Here is a 21,894-nt window from a genome sequence, read left to right as displayed (position 1 = left end):
TTTTGTCTCACTGTGTCTATTGTAGTCTCCTGGACTGCACATTGTCCAACAGGACCAATGATTGCTCTGAAGGATTTCATAAGCTGATGCTGATCTGAGGAGTTTAGAAATTATTTTCTCCTTCAGAAGGGACAGAGCTGTTATCTTTCCTTCCTGTTTCAAATTAAAGCTTTGAGGCAAAAAATTAGGAAAAGGTTAAGCATTGAGTGGTCTTGAGGAGCAAGCTGCTACTTGTACAGAGTCAAAATAGTCCTGGCTAAATGAGTCAGACAATCAGAAGTGGTGGCCCAGCCTTTGCTCCCTGTGCAGCTGTTTTGTGGGAGCTTCAGAAGCACAGCTCCTCAGCAGATGCAGCCCTGTAGGAGAAGCTATCCACCACCTCAAAATCCAGTTTTGCCCCTTCTATTTTCAACACCCAGTGAGGAATTGACTCTTTCTTCTCACAGCAATCTTAAAGTTACTCAGAGAGAGGACTTCTACAACTACTTGTGAAAAACTCTAGCTGATTACTCAGTGCAACCAATCCAGCAGGAATTTAGACCACACAGCTCCTGAAATCAATATTGGTTTGGAAAAACTGTTCTGCCTTCCCAGGGAGGGTAAACTCTCAGGATTACCTGAAGCACCTTGCTGCTTGGTCCCAGAGCCATAGGGGATGGCAAAGCCCTGCCTCCACCCTTGCTCAGTCTGCTCCTGTAAAAGGCTGGGGATGGGTCAGGGCTGTGGTCTGGGCTACAGCCACTGAAATGTCACACAGGGTGCTGGGTGCTGCCCAAATGCCATTCCTCTGCTCTAGCAACCAGCACTTGAAGATCTGACAAACAGGTCAAAATATAGTCTAAAGAGCAAGGGTAAAAATATTGCAATTGCGTGAAGCATGGCATCCAAAGTTACCAACAGGCTCCCTGATGCTCTAATGCCTGCTGAAGGGGCTGCTGTGTCCAGCACAAAGTGCCTGTGTTGGGGTGGGGTGGGGGGTCAGTGTGCTGTAGAAATATTATGGATTTCCCCATTTCATGCCAATGGCTTAGCAATCATAACAATTTTGCTAGAACAATTCTGTTTGCTAGAGTTACAAAATTGCAACTTTGCCAGGAATTGCAGGAACGAGAATTCTTTAACCACATTTTTGTTTCCCCTTGGAGCAAGAGAAACCACATCAGATCTGCAATGTGGAGAGCGTATTTAGCAACAGGAGACACACAAATCCCCCAGATTTGGGGATTTGAGATTAAACACTAGAGAGTCCAGGGGTTTCATTTTACAGCCCACTGCTCTAGCTAGAGGTCCATGTCATTAGAGATCTTCAGGAGGACTAGCAAAGCTTTCCTCAGCTCCACACAAGTACAGCACTTCAGAGAGCAACAGAGCCTGCTCACACTGTCAGAGGGTGACAAGATGATGAAAGGAAAGGCTACAAGGTTAATTAAATGCATTTTACAACACAAAACTCTGTCTCTAACCAAGACAATGAAAAACCATGGAAGGGTTGCCAGCATTGAAACCATTTCCAGTAAAGCTTTGTCAAGAGATAATTCAGGGTATTTCTGTTATTTTATACTAAAAGAGATCAGTTCCCTGGAACGTTTTCATAACATGAAAAAAAAAAAATCAATTATGTTTACATATTTATTATAATCTACATCCATAGCAGCTTTTTCACACAATAAGATTAAATATGTGCACCAAATAATCAATTAAGTCCAGTAAAAAGACTGTTTATAAGATTAAAGAAGTGTATTTATGGTACTGATTTCATATTGCTGACTATATAGCAACCAAACCCTACAAATCCTAAACAGAAGCACAACTGCTGATCAAGGTCTCTGGGGGTGGTGAATGGAAGCAAAGAAAAAAAACATTGAGAAGAGGTTTGATCTCCCAACACACAGATTCATTAATAAACTTCCTTTATCCATCAAGGTTTTCCATAAATCCTTTTAATGAAACTCTTCATTTCAAACCAGGAACATTCCCAAATCAATCAAATAATCACCTTTTATTTAAAGCACAAGCCCCCAGTTTTACAGGTAGTAATCCCAAACACTTTCTAATCCCAGTGAGGAAATGACTGATTAGAAGCCTTTGACAACTCTTTAGCACAAAGTTATTAGTCTGCAGATAAGCCTTCAAATCCATACACAGAGTTTGGGTGTGACAGTGTGGGTTTGCACACTACACAGGCACAAGTCTCTACTCCCTCTGACAGCTACTTCACAGACACTATTAAAAAAAAAAAAAAAAAAAAAAAGAAGCATCCATCCTGCTAGATTTTGCTCCAGAAGAGAACCTGGAGACTGTGTGGCAGTTGTGGGTAATGACATACAGGAAATCTGTTAGGGGCACTGTAAACTGATTGTGGAAAGAGAGTTGATCAAGTTCTTCAAAGACATTTCAGTGCCTCAGCTGGAATTGATGGGGGTATGATATGACTGAAGGAGGAGAACTGTTCAAAGAGGAGAAAAATCTGCAATTTGTGAACCTGCAAACTAAAGCCATTCCTGACCTTTGCTTTGTATAGACACAAACACAACAGAATTCATGTTGCACATCTGGACAAAATTTCTTTCTTGCCCCCCTCAGATCATGGTAAATAATACTTGTTGCACTATTCATACATTCAACTCTCTGCTATGAGGAGTTATGTCCATGCAGATACATTTGCCTCAGGTATAACCGTCACAGTTCTCATTTCCAATCGACAAACTTAGATTATCTCCTACTTACAGTGTAAAAATATTAATGCTATTAGAATAACTTTATCTAAATTACAATATAGACTTTTCAAACTGCTTAGCATGTCTTTATAAAGACCTTTATGATGCCAGCCAAAACCAAAAGTATTTACACCCAAAAGACCACTTTCAGGTGAACTCGTTGTTTGGTCACTTGTCAGACGCTATCGTAAACAGCTGCTAGGACACTCTGCTCCCTTTTGACAAAGAGGGACTTGTGAGTCCCTTTAAAGCCACAAGAAATCTTACAGATCTTCCTCAGAGGGTAGTTTATTCATACTCTGTGCAAACAGTGAACTGAACAATGTTGTTTTCACTTGGAGGAATTGGTGTGAAGCACAGTTTTCACAGCACAAATGATGCAGAAATAACTAATATCTCAACCAGGAGTTCAAAAGAATTGCAGAACATATATTGAAGAAGTAAAGCAACCTGATGGTTTAAAGCTGCAATATTCTTCTCACAGGGCAGAAGTGTTCAGCATTGTGCTTGGCCTACAGGGGAAACTGGCTTCCTGCAGAGTTTCCACCCAAGGCAAGCAGAACAATCTTTTCCCCGCTTACCAGCCCACAACAGATCTCCCCAGCACCGCTGAGCACAGAAAACTGTGCTCCAGGTTCCAGTAAGTGTCCCATGTTTACTTACCTTACAGTGAGAAAGGGAATTAAAACAAACAAATCCTGCAAGAAGTTAACCAAAGGAAGATGTATAGCAGGGAAGGAGAAACACTGCAGCTTCACCCCAAGCCCAGCATCACAAGCTACCATCATAACCTCTAGAGATCATGCTGACATTCCCAGCCGTGAGGAGCAGGCTGCCTGAAGTCTCTTTCTTCCCCTACCCACTTTTCCTTGGCTGGGGAGGGAGGGATGGTGATGATGAGTTTAGCAGAGTCCATGGGGGAACAGCCATCAATGAAAAGCATACAGCAGCAGTAAGATGGTACAGATGCCAATAACAGCACCCAGGATGAGGGAATCTCGTCGTTTCCGTAAGTTGATCCTTTGAATCAGGCTGTTCACCGCTGGAAACCGATCTTGAAGGAGTCTGAGTCAAGGCCATATCAGCAAAAAAAGTTCATTAATAAGCCCCAAGGTCTGTATGTGGAAATCCCAATACTGCAAGAAATGCAGAACTACTCCCAAGGTGGAGAAAGCAGATGCAGTAAAAAAGGCCTGCTGGATAGTTAGCAGGATTACAGCTGCACTCCACTAATGACAGCCAGCCAGGGAAAAGAGAGAACAGAACAGCTCAGAGTTCACAGCCACAGAGAATTCCCCACCTGATCACCTCAATTACCAGCCTTTGATGTAGTTTTAATCTCCAGTATGTGAGGCTTAGTTACTTTAAATAATTGTGTTTAAATGAGAATGAAAATAATAAATGGGGCAGTTATATAAAACATCTGTGGAGTTTATTTCATGGAATTCTGTTCCTGGTGAACGGAACAACCAAAGGCACTGGACTGGGAAAATCGTGCACGTTGCATGGCAATGCAGTGTCCAAGGAGGGCACAGAAGGAAGAGCTCCTTTATGATTGCTCATAAAAACGTAAATCTATCTTGAAATCTACCTTTCAATGGACAAAATACAACTGCCAACAAGATAAGAAGTTTCAGAGCTTCATGTCTTTGGAACCAAGAATCTTTTAAGGTTAAAGCTTATTGAAAATTGCTTTGTTGTTCTTGCCAGTTGCTAAGAACTGTAATGAAATTTATGGGTTACCAAGATACATCTCTTCAGGATGTAATCTGCCTAATCAAACGATGTTGATGTTATTCTTTGGGCCCTCAAGGCAGAAAGGAAGGAGAAAGAGGGGAAACTACAAACATGCATGACTTGACAACCTGGCACTTGCTTTAGCCATGAGTACAGAGTATGAAGAGAAACCAACCACCCAAAATCTTCACATCTGCAAGGCTGAGATGGACAAAGATACTCAGGTCACTGATACTCTTAACTGCAAACCATAGCAAGTAGCAATGGATGCCAAGCTTCAGCTCTGGGTACTCTTGAAAGCAAGCAGCAAGAAGTAAAATGAGTTTAAAAAAAAAATCTGGCATGTCATTGCAGATCTCTACCTGGAAAAAAAAATCAAGCTACAATAAATGATATGCAGTATTCAAATTTGAGTAGAACTTACTCACCACACTGAGCTTCTTCAGTCAGATTATCAAGTGAGACTGGTTAAAAATGGTCTGTTTGTCACTACTGGCAGTACCACAGAGGTTACGGAGTATTGACAGCAGAAAGCATTTTGATCCCCAAATGACAGAGTGAAAAATTGCACTGTACCTCCTCTTCTGCACTGGCAGCACAAATTTTTAGGAAAGGATACTAGCCAAGGTATTCATCTTGCTTTGTATTGACTTCAACATCCCTCTCTGTGAAGTCATATTTTCTTTAGTTGCCATGGCGATGCTGGAGAAAGAAAAAAAGAGATCAAGTTGTTGGTGCTAAGAATAATCTGCAGCTAAAACAAGAGGGAAGCAAGCAGGGAATGCTGTTTCAGAGAACAATGAATGAGGTGAAGCAACATGAATGAAACCACTTTTTTTTCCCCATTAAGCCCCTTTACACTTAAATGGTTCCTCTTTTGTTATAAGCCATCAGCAATCGAAAACACTGCTTGAAACAGGCAGGGTTTGGGCATTATCTACCCCAACCCAGACAAAAAATGGTTCTACATTATAGGCAAATCTAAAGGTACCCCTCTGACTTCAGTTTATTCAATCACAGAAGCCCCATACTTACTCTCACTCTAGAGAGTGCATGAAATGTCTTGTCTGTCATTGGGATATGATGAGGTATTAAGCAAATAAGAGCTGGCTCACTACTAAAAATCAATTTCCAAAGTGAATGTACTGGTTGAGAAGACCCAAATGCAGTCTGACACCCAACACAGCTCACAGAGCTTCACCCAGGTTTCTGGACAACCAAGCTGGGACATACAGTCACCAGGTCTTTGAAGACAGTTACATGCAGTGAAGTGCTGGGATCTGCTTGCTTTGGCTCATGATTAATACTGTCCCCTGACTCCATCAGATGCAGTTTCCTCTGCATTCATGCCTCTTCCCAGCAAGCCCAACCTGACTGTCTTCATAAGGTGGAATTGAGGGAGCTGGTCTCTGATGGATCAAATGATGCTTCCATCACAGCACAGATAAAATACATTTTTTTGGCCTTGGTCCTAATTAATAACATCCTCCATGGGTATCTAAGTCCTCATACTCTGTGTCTTTACCAATACAGGGTCTAGCTGTATGTACCTCCCCCAAATACAACAACTCAGTACACGTCAGTATGAACCAGAATTCCTCATTTAATCCATTCTGGAAGCTGGAAAAAAACAGCAATGCTGTTAAAAAGACATTCAAATGAAGGCTTTAAAGAACCACTTAGCTGACAAAAATGTGTCTCTACCTTAAGTTTCTCTTCAGCTCATAAGCCAAAGAGTTATGGGATGGAAAATGAAAGGGTAGGTTACTACTTGCAGCCCCAGGTAGTATTTCATGTAGCTACTTCAAATGCAGTAACTTTGTCAAGACAAACTGCACAGACCCATTTACATCCAGACAAAGAGAACATAAAAGTTTAGGCTCTGGAGATACGGTGCTTAAGAAGGAACAGAATGACAAATACTGCTTCTCCTGGGCTGGCAGGCATTTAAAAATAAACAAAGACAGCCAGAAATACAACACAGCTGGCTGATAACTCAGAAATTGTCACCTATATTGCTGTTGACTGTATCTACATGAATAACAATGATTAAAGTAAGTCCTTGGACAAGTTTGTGAGGGAAAGCATTCTGGAAGGATAAAAGTTAAGTGGAACACCACAGTACAACAGATATGAACATGAGATAAAAGGAACTATAAAGCTGTGATTTCAGAGGAGAACCAACAGGGAAATGCAAAATGCTTCTTTTGCCCAACAGAGACATTTGCATTTTCCAAAGCATGTTATGCTTGCTCACACTCAGTGTCTGTAGACAGAGCTAACAGCTATTGTGAGCATGACTTCTAAGGGAGGTAGATACAGACCACCAGAACACACAGGGCAAGCCCAACACTGTTCTCAAGTCCTGCAATATAAACTGGACACTGCACTTCACATAAAGCTTTAAAGGCTAAAATTAGAAGAAATGAAGGTGAAAATGAGGTTGGAGGAGGAAGGAAGAATCAAATCATTGCCTACCCAACAGTGCATGAGTAGAGAAAGAAAAGCAGCTAAGAGAAGGTGTTAACAGGAATGCTGAACTGAGGATAAGCAGCTATCAATACAGAGAAAGCAGTTACCATCACAGGCTGAAAAAGGAGCTGCAAAATGATAACAGTACAGACACCAAATTGTCTCACACATGAGAAGACAGAGCATTTAATAGGTGATATTCAGCACACAGGTGTTTGTGTTTCTGAAGCAAAAGCACCAAACTCACAATAACATTACATTTGCTACTGCGAAGAGCACTCAGGAAATTTGAATTACCAAGTTGAAGAAAAAAAGAGAAGTTTTCCCAGCTGTAGAGAGGAAAGCTTGCTCAGTAACCTACAGCTTCTTACCTGACACCCCCACACTGACTTGATGCTTCTCCAGATGAAGTTTTAATACAGCATTTCTCAAAGCACTCCTGAATTAAGCCACATGTTTTCATAAGATGCAACCAATGACTCATTAAGGCATCCATTAATTTACAGAAGTGAAAATACAAGCTGACTGCCAGGGTATAAAGTGCTCCTGAGACACCTCCAAAAGGCCTTTGGAAATAATTATTACAGATTACCATGGAACACAAGGTTCCTGCTTTAACAGCTGAGGACTGAAACTTCCCATTTCATATAAAAAGACAGGATGGAGCTGTTTAAGTTTAGATATTACAAGATTGGAACCTTCTGCAATTCTTTTATCCAGTGTTTTGAAAAAAAAATGGTAGCTCAATGAACTAGGTTTGAGTGAAGAGCTCTGAAGAATAAATTAAATGGATTACCACTGAAAATATTATATGGTCCAGTAATAAAATGTATTATCCAAGAACAAATGCAATATCCAAGAACAAGAGTTTAACTGGATTGCAGCTACCATCCCTGGTGAGGGATTTTTTTAGGATGTCAGATAGGAATAGCACTAGGGGGAATGGAGCAAAACTAGAAGTGGGTAGATTCAGATTGGATGTTAGGAAGCTCTTCACCATGAGGGTGGTGAGACACTGGAACAGGTTACCCAAGAAGGTGGTAGGAGCCTCACTGCTGGAGGTTTTTGAGGCCAGGCTGCATAAGGCTCTGAGCAGTCTGATCTAGTGTGAGGTGTCCCTGCCCATGGCGGGGTTGGAACTGGATGATCCTTGAGGTCCCTTCCAACCCTGACAATTCTATGATTCTAGCATTAACAAGTCAAAATTCAAGTAAAAAAAAAAAAAATCACTGTTCTTTGTAATTTGATTCCTCAAAACACAAACTGGTTTACCTAAGCCTTGATGTCTCTAAATGAGACTTAAATTTAAGCACTACCAGAAAACACACAGCTCCTGGGGACTGGTCCACTGCTTGGTCTTGTACAGTCTAAAGCACTGCAGCATCCTCATATCCTGCATTAGACAGTTTTGGTTTCATTCCCATCCCTAACATATGCTCATTGACTTACTGTTGCCATTTCTTCACTGGCAAAGGCATTTCATTAAAAATAATCATGTTCTATTGGCCCTGTTTAGTTATTCCATGCCACAAGCTCTCCAGGTCAGGAATACCTTTTCCTTATGTTTTGAAACTTCAAGACAACATTTACAATAAAAGATTGACTGCTTCTTACTGGAATCAAGCTGACCTTGATTTCTTGTTTCATTTGGAAACTAGCATGGACTATTCTCAGTGCAGCACTGGCTTGAACTACCAGTTGGGTGTGAACCAAGTTTCTGAAACCAGATGGTATTCTGCTCTCTGTATTTAACATGAGAGCAGTGCTGAAGCACAGCGTTGAAGACTGCTGTACTGCTGGACAAATCTCATCTAGGTAAGCCCAAAGGCACAGCCACAAAGAGATTCATAGAATGGTTTGGGTGGGAAGGGACCTTCAAGATCATCTGCTGATACTGATCTAGTTCCAACCCCCCTGCCATGGGCAGGGACACCTTCCACTAGATCAAGTTGCTCATCTAGCCTGGCCTTGAATACCTCCATGGAGGGGACATCCACAGCCTCCCTGGGCAACCTGTTCTAGTGTCTCACCACCCTCACTGTAAGGAATTCCTAATCTCCAGTGTAAAATCTCCCATCTTCCAGCTCAAAGCCATTGCCCCCCACCCTGTCACTACAAGCCCTTGTAAAAAGTCCCTCCCCAGCTCTCCTGTAGCCCCCTACACCTACTGGAAGGCTGCTATAAGGTCTCCCCACAGCCTTCTGCTCTCCAGGCTGAACAACCCCATCAGTGAGGAGGGGTTAAGCACCCTCCCTTGGGCAGTGGCAAGTTCTTGAGCTAAGTGGGTTTCCCAGAAAAACACTTTAAGCCAGTCTAGCCCAGTGCTGTCACAAAGTCTGCCCTTCTGCAGCTCCCACCTCTCCCTCCTCCTCAGCTCCAACCCCAGCCATACCATGGGCAAAAGCAGCCCAAACTCACCTGCTTTTAAATCAGGGGCAGGTCAAACGCTGGCCAGAAGCGGAGCACAAGGTCAGTGCTGAAAGAGCAGGTCCTGCTCACAGCACCACAGGCACAAAATAAGTTGTTTACTAAACCCCAGCACATAAACCCAAGTCACAGAGCCAGGGACTCACAAATGAACCCCCTGAGAAGAGTCAGCAGCAAGCAGAGCACTGTCCCTGCTAACCTAGGGGTTGAGGGACACAGCCCAACACTGGAGATGCCAACAAGGCCACACGCATCAAGCAGCCCATCCATCCCTTCCACAAATCAGCAGCAGCTCAAATTCCTTCTCTTGCAGCCCCATTTCCTCACAACTTCACTTACATTTCAAGTTTGTACTCGAATGTTCAGTAGTGCTGTGGGGGTGCAAGCCCCCACATTTCTCTTGCAAAACAAAAGCACTGATACTTGTACATAGTTTGCAGTTTTCATGGGCGTGAAAAAGTAGAGTAAAAAAAAAAAACACTCCCAGCCACTATCAGTCAAACCAGGTCTAAAGCTGCAGAGATACACTTCCTAATGCTGCTTGACCTGGGGACTAAGTGTTTTTACCTGAAGCTGTGGGGTGCTCAGCAGCCATATGGACACAGAGGATTAGCAGCTGAAACATACCAAATAGCCAACTCCTCGCTGCATCCCTCAGTCAAAACACTGAGAGAGAACTAAAACAAAGCTCTAAAGGAACAAGCCATGTTAAAAAAAAAAAAAAAATTAATGTATGCCTGGAACTCCTGCTTCATTTTGTACTCCATGAATCATACTTGCTTATTGGAATTCATGACAACACCTATGATTAAGGGAATGGACTCTGTGACTCTGCATAGAAATGCAAGCTCTAGGTTTAAATTGACCAAAACTCTGCCTGCATCATTTATTCTTTGTGTTAACACACACATACATATTCACATCTATAAATACACATGTGAGTGTGTATACATATGCATACATACACAATCTTTCAGGTTACTTTAGCCTACTGTTTCTTTTAATGAAGCCTAGAATGAGAACAAAAGGAGCATTTCCTCAGAAATGATTATGCCAAGGCACTCCAGCAAGGATTTTCTGAAAAGAGCTAAGACTCATTTCTTTACATTCTGCCAAGACAAGATTCAATGCAAGTGAATTCCCCCCTTCTATTACATCCTAATTACCTAAATAAATACCTCAAATACATAAGCAGATGATTTTTTTTTTTTTTTTTTTTGCAAATGAAACCTAAGGTTTTGGTCTGGCTTCAGTGGAGCAGTCTGTTAATATACAATCAGCCTGAACCAGGCTTCAGGAACAACATTACAACAAAATCCTAAGAACTTCTCACACTGTACAAGAAAAACCATAAAAAAGAAATAATTCAAACTGAGCCAACCTAAAAGTCTAAGTTGTTGGGAAACAAGAAACAAATGGCTTGCTATTTTGGAGAAGTGCTAATGTTTGAAAATGAAAACCCGAGAACACCAAACATATTAAACAAAAATCTCTGCTTATGTTTAAATCTGGCCAAGAGGAGCCAACACTGTTCCAGAAGAACTGCAGTACAAAGTAGCACATCCCACTCGTTTCTGCAAAGAAATCTGCTGCAGCAGGAACCCAAGTCACGTCATTTCATTTAAAAATTGATTACAAGTTTAGTCCTAAGCAAACACCTGGAATGAGAGCCCCCATGCATGGCTTCAGGTACGGCAGCGCCACAGCTTAGGGGCTCAGATACCCTCTCTCACCTTCCTCCTGGGGAGGAACCTCAGGCAGCAGGAGTTGAGGCTCTGCACTTCTTCAGTGCTGTACAGAAAGGCAGAGTGAAGGTTTCACAGTCATAGATGCATAGAATGGTTTGGGTTAGAGAGGACCTTAAAGACCATCTAGTTCCAACCCCCTCCCCCATGGGTAAGGACACCTTCTACAAGCCCAGGTTGCTCAAGGCCTCTTCCAACCAGGAAGGACCATCCATGACGTCCCTGGACAACCTGTTCCAGTGTCTCACCACCCTCAGTGTAAAAAATTTCTTCCTAATCTCCGGTCTAATCCTGCCCTTATCAAGCTTCAATCCATTCCCTCTCATCCTATCACTTGTTATCCTAATCCCTTGTTAGAAGTCCCTTCCCAGCTTTCTTCTAGGCCCTTTTCAGCTACTGGAAGGCTGCTCTAAGGTCCCTCTGGAGCTTCTTTTCTCCAGGCTGAACAGCCCCAACTCTCAGCCTGTCCCACAGGGAAGATGCTCCAGCCCTCAGATCATCTTTCTGGCCTCCTCTGCACCCACACCAGCAGTTTGATATCTTTATGCTGGGGGCACTAGAACTGAAGGCAGAGCTCCTGTGAGACCCTGGCACTGGGGTCAGTTGTAGGCAGCTGGTCACCAAAAACCTCTACATGCACAGAAAAATGTTTACCAGTGGTCAGAATCCATAACCACCCCTAAAAAAATTAGAAGTGATTTCTCGGCTTCCTGAATTACACCCAAATAATGAGTAATGAACTACAGCAGATGTAAACCTTGAAGCCAGAGCAGTATCAGCAGCCAGAATAAGCTAATTACATCTTTCTTCACTCAAGGAATCTGCATTCAAGCAGCTCCCCCTGCACAATTCCCCCTTTCACTTGGTTTACAACAGATAAAGCAATTTAAAATCAGAAGCTGGGTAAATTTCCATCTGGTAAAATCACTTAATGTGCAGCAGGGTTTACCACCAATTAATATCATCCCTGAATACTTGCAATTACTGGGGATGACAAAAAGGAGAGTCAACAAAAGATTCACCCTGGTTTCAACAGAGCTGGAATTGAATTAAGATGACATAAATGAAATTACATTTCCTGCTCAATGTAGTTACTAAATAGGCTCTTTTACTACGGAAAGAGATTTAGAGCATTTTTGGCAACAACTTCAATAAAAAAGTTCCTTCACTACAAATAGTACTTGGTGCAACTTGGGAGAGCTGAAATCCAGCCTCTCAAAGTCCATTTTTCAACAGTAAACAGCACCAAGGAACTCTGACCCAAGCCATGCAGCAGGGATTACTGTGTGAGAAGCAGTCACTTCACAGACTCACAGAATTGTGGGGGTTGGAAGGGACCTCTGAAGACCACTTGAGTCCAACCCACCTGCTAGAGTAGAATCAACTATAGTAAATCACACAGGAACATGTCCAGGTGGGTTTTGAATGCCTCCAGAGGAGGCAGTTTCACAACCTGTCTGGGCAGCTGGTTCTAGTGCTCTTCCATCCTCAATGTGAAGAGTTTTTTTTCCCTTATGTTTACATGGAACCTTCTGTGTTCCAGTTTGTGTCCACTGTCCCTTGTCCTGTCACTGGACACCACTGAGAAGAATCTGACTCCATCCTCCTGACACTCACCCTTATTTATAAGCATTCATGAGATCCCCTCCTCAGAGACAATTGATTAGTAGTCAACCATGGGGCTGCCATGGGACTCACAGCAGTTTTAAACCAGCCATGGAGACCTACTGATGCACCATGGAGCTCCTGAGTAGGCTCAAAACTGATGGAGGAACCAGGGTGAATATTCAGGTAGCTGCCCTGTCCTGAGCTCCAGCTTGCCACAGCTACATTCCCCTGCACAGGTGAAATCAACACAGAGGTTCACTTAGCTCACACACACTCTCAGCTTCTCAGATGTCACATAGCCAAGAGGCTCAGGAGAGCACAAATGATACAACAGGAGTCGTTTTGCAGGATATTAAAGTTAATAAATCACCATATGCTGTTTAATGCTCTGGTTACTAGAGTGGCAGCAAGTAAGAGACACAACAAATGTTCAGAGTTTTTATGAGATGGGAAAATAGTGCTGCAAGCATGGCAGTAAAGAAGAGGATTATTAATCAGGAAAGGACTAGAAGCCAAAGTAAAACAAAAGCTCACAGGAACTGTGCTAAGTTGGGCAAATGCCTTTTATGAAGCTGTGATGAGAATGATATCCACATTTTCAGATTATTCTAATGACCACTTCTGGTTCCACACTGCACATCGATGTGGTTTAACACATTCTTCCACCATGTTAATTAGACTAAGCCTACTGTGTGTACTTAAGCTAGCCAGCCCTTAATGGACACAGAGTCTTGCTGAACCCCTAATTACTCTTTCTGCTCACTTATGCCAGTACATGCATTATCTGAAAGCATATCTTGCTTGCTTTCTTCCTTGTTTTGTTTTAAAGCAATAATCTAAAATTTAAACCCATTAAGCTGGGTACTCTGAATTATTTGTTTGCAAAATCCCAGAGTTCAGTAGAAGACTGGGAAGGGCAATTGGGTAAAAGGTAATTTATGATGCTATTGTTCTAAAATCTCTAGATCAGTTACAGAAGATATCACTCAAGTATTCAAAGCAAGTAAAAATCCCCCCAAAATCATAGAATTATAGAATGTTAAGGATTGGAAGGGACCTCTAGAGATCATCTGGTCCAATCCCTGTGCCAAAGCAGGATCACCTAGGGCAGGTCACACAGGAACTCATCCAGGCAGGTTTTGAAAGACTCCAGAGAAGGAGACTCCACAACCTCTCTGGGCAGCCTGCTCCAGGTCTCCAGCAGCCTCAAAGGAAGGAAATTTCTCCTCATGTTGAGGTGGAACCTCCTGTGTTCCAGCTTGTACCCGTTGTTCCTTGTCCTATTATAGGGCACCACTGAAAAGAGTCTGGCACCTTCCTCTTGACACCCACACCTCAGATATTTATAGGCATTAATAAGATCCACCCTCAGCCTTCTCTTCTCCAGACTAAACAGCCTCAGTTCCCTCACTCTTTCTTCACAGAAGAGATCTTCAGGTCCCTTCACCACCCTCGTAGCTCTCCATTGGACTCTCTCCAGGAGATCCCTGATAAATAACTATACAACAGCAACAACCTCTTGAGGCCTTGTGGTAAAAGCCCTCACCTCTATCAGCTGCACACCAGGGTGCTGAATACAGGGATTACAGAAAATCATGTTGGAGAAGAGTGTCACTGTGAGAAGAAACAGCTTGACTACTGAAATAGCCCTCAACAGCCCAACCTGAGATTGACTCTGCTCGATCATTCCCTTTGTTTTTCTAAGGGCTGTTCACTTTTAAACAGAAACACACATTTTCTAAACTAGGGTGACTAAAATAAGCCACACCATTATGTTAACATTGAATAGAAAAACCCCAAACCCACCACCACTTCATTGTAACATTGCATGGGTAACAATACTGTTCCTGTGTAAGTAAAATGCCTGCTATTTTTAGACATGATTAATGTAAATACTGATTGTACAGAAAATAATGAACATTAATAAGTTTACTCCTACCTTATTGTTTCTTCTATCAGTCGATCTGAGCTGAAAAACAGAAGAAAATGAAGTTTAATAAAAGTAACAAGCACTAAATATGGTTTTAGATTACTGAATCAATGACTGCCATAATACAAACCTTCACAAATTTGCCCTTAGGATGTCTAACTCCAGGATGCTGGCATTTTTTGCTACTACACAGATCTGGTATCTATAATGGGTCTTTGGAGAAGGTGCACAGTGCTCTGGAGCAGCATTTCCTAACTATGCAAGAGCAGATGCTCAGGGGAACACACAAAGCTTTGAGATAAAGGGGAATGAGCTCTGTGGTTCATGGCTAATTAACGTCAACTAAGCCTGATGAGCACCAAGTGCTCAGGACAGTTTGGAAAGGAGCATCAGGGAAGGAAGCACCTAATTTAATTGCTTTTTAATCCTGGCCATTACTGCCCACCTCTTCAAAAAATGTAATTAACAATAAAAGGTGAGACTTGCTTTCAGGTACTAACATCTCAAAACACTTCTTCAGAGCTCCTTCATGGTTTATGGTGCTTAAGGAAGCAAATTCTATCTGTAGCAATACCAGTCAGGTGTGAAGAGATGCTGATGGGAAAGAGAAAAGAGACCATCTGTAAGAGAAAGACCTTGCAACACCTGCCCCTTCCCCTTGCTGCCACACATTGATGGAGTTCCTGTGTAGCATCACTGGGCAAAGGACAGCCTCAAACACAGCACCAGAGAGAACAGCTCCATTAAAAAAGGATGTGTGAGATTAAGATGACAAGAACCACAGAAGACTTCAACAATTTCCCTTTCTCTGCACTCCACTTCTTACAGACAGCTTTAATCACTGGTTTGCAGCCACTCAGGAAGTCCTACAAAAAAGTCCTTTGTTACAACAATCCCCCTCTACTCTGCTCTCGTGAGACCCCACCTGGAGCACTGCGTCCAGCTCTCGTGCCTCCAGCATAAGGACATGAAACTGCTGGAGCAGGTCCAGAGGAGGCCAAAAAGATGATCAGAGGGCTGGAGCACCTCTCCTGAGGCTGAGGGAGCTGGGGTTGTTCAGCCTGGAGAAAAGAAGGATGCAGGGAGACCTCATAACAGCCTTTTAGTATTATAAAGGGGCTACAGGAGAGCTGGTGAAGGACTTTTTACAAGGGCTTGTAGTGATAGGATGAGAGCAAATGGACTGAAGCTTGAGGAAGGCAGATTTAGACTGAAAATTAGATAGAAATTATTTAGAGTGAGGGTGGTGAGACACTGGAACAGGTTGCCCAGAGAGATGGTAAAGCCTCATCCCTGGAGGTTTTTAAGGCCAGGCTGGATGTGGCTCTGAGCAACCTGATGTAGCGTGAGGTGTCCCTGCCCATGGCAGGGGGGTTGGAACTAGATGATCCTTGAGGTCGCTTCCAACTCAAACAATTTGATGACTCTATGAATATCTCAAACAATGACACAGAAGAGGTGACCACAGCCATACTTCCCACAGTGCAGGAACAATGATGGATCCCTACAGCTGCTCTGCTTACCCTGCAGATCTACAGAATCTCTTGTAAAATAGCTGAAGACAATGTGAATTAGCAGTTTAAGATGGCAATCAATCTGATAGAAAGAACTTTCATGTTGTACTGGATATTGCTGCCAGTATTAAAGCAGAATTTATTGCTGCCAAAATAAAAGGATGAAAAGGCACTGAAAGGGTATGACCATCTTCATCTGCCATCCTCCTCATGCCAAGTGTTTTGCCACCTCAGGAAGGGAAGACATCAAGAGCCTCTGGCACAGCACAGTTCTGCCTCTGACTCAGCCTGTGCTGCCCGATTTGGAGCTTTTCTTCTCCCCACAGGAATTCTGGAGATCCCCCCACACCTCCAGCTGGAGGCACAGCCAAGGAGCACGGTGTGCAGCGTGCATGTGTAAGATGCTCGGGGGGAGATGCTAACAGAATTGTCCCTATTTGTCTGTGAAGAGGAGTGAAAACATGAAGGTTGCTATTTCAGTCTAGTCCATGGCTTGAAATATGGAGCTAGCACACAGGGCACTAAAAATATTTTGCCCGATTTCAAGTTGAGAGGGACTCAACTGGGGCAGCAAACACTGAGAACACTGGAACTGGAACGCTTCTTTTTGCTCCCAAAACAAAGCCAGACTTCAAAAATTCCCATCAGTTGAATCAAAGAAACCCACTTTCATTCATTGTGTGGTATTTATTACCACTGGCACAGAGAAGTAAACCACCACAGTTATTTACAGAAAATGATGTAAGCAGTCTCAAGTTTTCTGTAATGGCTGATTCTTAAAGATAAAAAAATTCAGCTGAGATTGTGCCTTTCACACACAGATAGTCTCTAACAGCCACGTGTTCTGCAATGCATGACAACAATAAACTGCAAAACCATCAGAAAGCAGCCTGAAAAGCAAGCAGAGTGTACAAGAATGCACCACTTTTTTTTAAACTTACCATGAGCCTAGCTGGAAGTAAGTTACACTTTCAAAACCTTCCATTGCTAGAACAGTCCTATTAAAATAAAAACAACCCTACCCTGGAAAAACCATCCCCAGCATCACCATTTCTTTGCCCACTTAAGTGATGAAGTTCCAGTATTTTCATGTTGATGAACTGAAGACGACAGGGAAGTTGAACACATTCACCTCAACTGAACTAGGATTCCTCCAAGGTTTTCAGAGCACATAAAAATTAGGCTTGCCAGTCAGAAGCAGAGCCACTAACTGCTTTTTTATGCTAGGGAAAGCTGTACTTAAACAGGTTTATTACTTAATCAGAGACATAACCACAGAAAATAGTTAAAAGCTTCAGATTCAATTGGAATGCTTCATTTTTTTAATGCATGTATGCATATATAAAAATAAAGGTGGCTACACTGGCTGTAAAACTACCTGGAAACAGAGCTACTGGTAAAAAGATGACAGGCAGAAGTTATAAACCAAATAATAAACAGTTGTCAGTCCCAACAAACACAGTCATTAAACGTAAATGCCAACAGAAGGCATTTAACAGGCATCTGAAGTGGTCAGATCAATGTTTCTCCACTCATGTGGAGGTCACCCCAACTATTTAAAAGGATGAGATGCACACAGATTTTCTTCAGAATGACTGATGTACGGATAGGGGCAGACTGAACTAACTCTTACAGTCTTAAATAAACAGCTGGCAAGTATATTGATTTACTAAACAACTTCCAGCATGTTCTTCTCACCCCAAAAAGCATCATTTTTGACAGCTTGGAGGAATTCCAAATGCTTCTACTTGGAAGCCTCCAGCAGGTGAACGAACTTCAGCAGAAAATGGAAACGACATTCAGTGAGAGTTTGGCAAAGGGAGGGTGAGCAGGAATATTTTATGGTACAAATCTGCACATCAGAATCCCTCCAGAGTTCTTTTTAGTGCTGCCTGCAAAAGTTGAGTTTAAGCAGAAGCTTTTTTAAAGGCAGTAGCATGCACCTATCTCTGAAATCTCTGAGAGTCTCTCCAAGCTCTTGGCAAATACAGAGTGCAACATTCGCTTTGTTTCCCACAGAAAATAACAGTCAGATTTCAGGAAGATCAGGAACATGAAGTACAACAGGGCTCAGAGACCCAAAGGAAGTCTGCAGATTTCTGGCTATTAATAACCTGGTTTACACAAATAGAAGCTGCTCTCATCATTATGAGTAACACTCACTGCAACTGTTGGATAGATAGAAAGTATAGAATCATAGAATGAGTTGGCAGAGACCTTAAAGATCACCTAGTGCCAACCCCCTGCCACGGGCAGGGAGACCTCCTGTAAGACTAGGTTGTTCAAAACCTCAGCCAGCCTGATCTGAAACACTTCCAAGGATGATGCACCTACAGCTTCTCTGGGCAGCCTGTTAGTAATGAGCTTCTTGCTCATGTCCAACTTGAATCTACCCTGCTTTAGTTCCAAACCTTTGCCCCTTGTCCTATCACCACAAGCCCTTACAAATTGTCCTTCCCCAGCTCTCCTGTAGCCCCCTTCAGGTGCTGGAAGGCTGCTATAAGGTCTTCCCAGAGCCTCCTCCAGGCTGAACAACACTCTCTCAGGAATACCAAAAAGAGGCAATTTTGCTTAACTTCACATTCAAACAGCACAAGAAGAGGCTCTTAAAAAAAAAAAAATTAAAAATTTCTTGACTTTGTTCTTCTGCTTTCCAAGCAAAGACAAGGAACCCAGTGGACATTACCCCATGAACACCCAAAGCAAGCAAATGATGGTGCTGGGCAGTATTAATCTGCTCTGCCATCTGTTTCAGTAGCTGTGTATTTTCACCTGTCAAGACAGATGGCACTTTGACAAAGCTACTTAAAAATACTATACCAAAGAAACACAGAAAGATGCTGAGGCAATCACCTACTGCAAGAAATGGCAGAAATCCAGCAGCAGCAGTCATGCATATGAACTCATCAGGCCAATGTGCAACTGCTGTCTTCAGAAAAGACTGTGCAGTTTGTCATTTAAGTATGCAGACAGGTAAATTAATCTGAAGGGGGGAGGGGGTGGGAAACAATAGTGAAATATGCTTCTAGGACAGCAAAGAAATCTGCCCATCATTTCCTGGGGTGTATTAGAAGGGGTGTGGTTAGTAGGTTGAGATAAATTACTCTCCCCCTCTGCCCTGTATCTGGAATATTGTGTCCAGTTCTGGGCCCCTGAATTCAAGAAGGACCTCAGGGAGCTGCTTGAAAGAGTCCAGCGCAGAGCCACAAAAATTATTAAGGGGGTGGAACATCTCCCTTATGAGGAAAGGCTGAGGGAGCTGGGTCTCTTCAGCTTGGAGACTGAGGGGTGACCTCTTTATAAAGATGTGAAGGGCAGTGCCAGGAGGACAGAGCCAGGCTCTGCTCAGAGATGTCCAATGATGGGACAAGGGGCAATGCTTGGAACAGAGGGAGGTGCCAAAGGGAATGAAAGGAAAAACATTTTCATTGTGAGGGTGACAGAGCCCTGGAGCAGGCTGTCCAGAGAGTTTGTGGAGTCTCCTTCAGTGGAGACCTGAATGAGTTCCTGTGTGACCTACTCTGGCAGCAGGGTTGGACTGGACGATCTTTCGAGGTCCCTTCCAACCCCTAACACTCTGTGGTTCTGTGGTCACATCAAGCTTTTACAACTAAAAGACAGCCTTTTATGCTCTTTGTTTTTTTAGAAACATCTCTATGCCAGTAGTTAAAATTCAGTAAAGAGGTGACTGCTTTAGGTGAGGACTGGGCTTCTCCCATCTCCATAGATTTTGCTGCTGTCTTACTAGCTTGAAACCCAGCACAAGCACTCGTCAGAGGAACAAGACACGGCAGGAAGATTCGTTGCACACAACTCATTTCACCTTTAGGTGAAATTAAGGGCAATATATCACAAAGAATAATTTTAGAGGATTAGGGGGAAATCCTGTAGAATAGACTAAGATAGCACTTGATAACTACTTTCTTCCTTTCATAAAGAATTACAGTAATAGCACTTTTTTTTCCCCTCCTTTTTCTCAGTGCAGTATCAATCACTATTCTCAGCTCTTTCCAACTGCCTGCAATAATCTTTTCCATTTTCGCAATCCTGGATCACCAGGCAACCTGGAGCTTCCAGGGATGCAAATAATGCAAAACATGCTTGATACTCTAATACAGGTTCTGATGAAGCAAATCATATTTCTATGATTCAGTAATTTCCATAATAATCATTTCCTAAGTGAAAGAAAAACTGAACACAGACCAAAAAAACCCAGCTCCAACTCATTTTTTCTGCTTGTCATCATTGTACTTCATCGTCTAAAAACCTAGGATCATCAAGCTCTTTAAAAACTTAATCAGAAGAATGTAAAGCACAATACACAGTGATAACAAACAAGATATTCCAGATTTTATAAGCCTTTGTCTCAAACTTGATTCAATGTAGTGTCAAAGAAAGAGCGGATTCCACTGGAGCTGCTTAGATGCTCTGGACAGCCTCATACAGCTGCTAACGAAGACAACAATTGGTGTAGAAGCCTACTCATGGACTGAGACCCAACACAAGAACTTGCCAAGACAAACATACCCAGGGTGTAAGACACCCAAAGAGAGGAAATGTATAATACAGGACACTAGAAAAGCTGCTGCTGTGTTTTAAATCAAAAAGCAGAAGCAGCACCTGCTCTGAATGGACAGCATACAACTGCACAGGGAGGAAAAGAAATCTATTTGGCTACAAAGGAGACAGTTTACATTTCCAGCATGAGAAGAGCTGGCTGTCCAAACCCAGAGATGTAAGGTGAAAAGCACACTTTAGGGATCAAGAATTTTCCCATAGAAGCCATTCTGAAAGCAGAGAAAGGTCCAACAACACAAAGTGCTGTCTTCTGTGGGTTCCCCTCCCATGTTAATTAAAGCATCAATCTGGCTGCTAAGGAGATGCAATGTTTTCACACCTCTGCTGCAGAAAAAAAAAAAAAAAAAAAAAAAAACCCACCACAATCAAACAGCACAAACAGGAGCATCAAGTCAATGTATAGATATGCTCCAAGGGAACATTGTGTTATTAACAACATCACACCTACAAATTCTAAACTGGTTAAGTAAGCTTATTTCTGCAGCTAATTGTAGTGAGGAGTCTGACACTCAGTAATCATTTCCAGTAAGAATGAGCAATAGTTGCAAAATTGGAAAAGAAAAACAAAGGCACAGCAGTACAACATCACCTGGCTTTTAATCAATGCAAGCAATTTGTTAAATCTAGAATGAAAGGCCCTGGAACATAAACCATTGCTGTAGGCAGGAGTTAACCAACAGTATTTAGTGATGAATTTCTTTCCAGATGGTTGACATGTACCTTGTATATGAGAAAAGAAAAAAAAAAAGAAAAAAAAAAAAAAAGCCATGCTAAAGGCAGGCTTCTTGCTGCAGGGAGGAATCTGCCAAAGGTTTTCCAGGAAAATTAACTGGTGAAATCTGCTCCCTCCAGCCTCCAATGCTATGACACAAATTCACTGACAACTGGACTCCCAGCTACATCACTGACCTTTGTAAATACTAAAGCTAAGTAGATACTTTGACAGCTTATCAATTCCAGCAATTGGGTTTTAAGATAATCTAACACAATTACTTTCTTTGCAGCTGTCTAACATCTGCAAACATGTCCACATGTGCACCACAACCACTGAAAAGATTAGTTGCTCTAACTCAGTTTAAAGAACAATTTAATGCAAGCAAATACCAAGGGATGCTCGCCCTTTGTGGGGAGATCCCTGAATACAGGGATCCACCTTCAGAGGTTTG

The 21,894-nt window shown here is 42.4% G+C and overlaps 1 protein-coding gene across 3 annotated transcripts in view; it reads right to left on the bottom strand.

Annotated features, from left to right (window-relative positions):
* Positions 1–2,779: 2,779 nt before the first annotated feature.
* Positions 2,780–21,894, bottom strand: part of GOSR1 (golgi SNAP receptor complex member 1) — a 33,875-nt gene continuing 14,760 nt past the window's right edge. For all 3 annotated transcript variants that reach the window (XM_054394188.1, XM_054394187.1, XM_054394189.1), the window contains 3 exons: positions 14,646–14,675; positions 5,074–5,156; positions 2,780–3,771 (listed from right to left, as the gene is read on the bottom strand). In XM_054394188.1, the coding sequence (XP_054250163.1) occupies positions 3,647–3,771; positions 5,074–5,156; positions 14,646–14,675 (238 nt within the window). In that variant the 3' untranslated portion in view covers positions 2,780–3,646. The remainder of the gene's footprint in view (positions 3,772–5,073; positions 5,157–14,645; positions 14,676–21,894) is intronic.

This window comes from Indicator indicator, chromosome 30 (genome assembly GCF_027791375.1).
Source record: "Indicator indicator isolate 239-I01 chromosome 30, UM_Iind_1.1, whole genome shotgun sequence".
NCBI classification, from domain to species: Eukaryota; Metazoa; Chordata; class Aves; order Piciformes; family Indicatoridae; genus Indicator; species Indicator indicator.
This window is presented reverse-complemented; position numbering and strand designations above follow the sequence as displayed.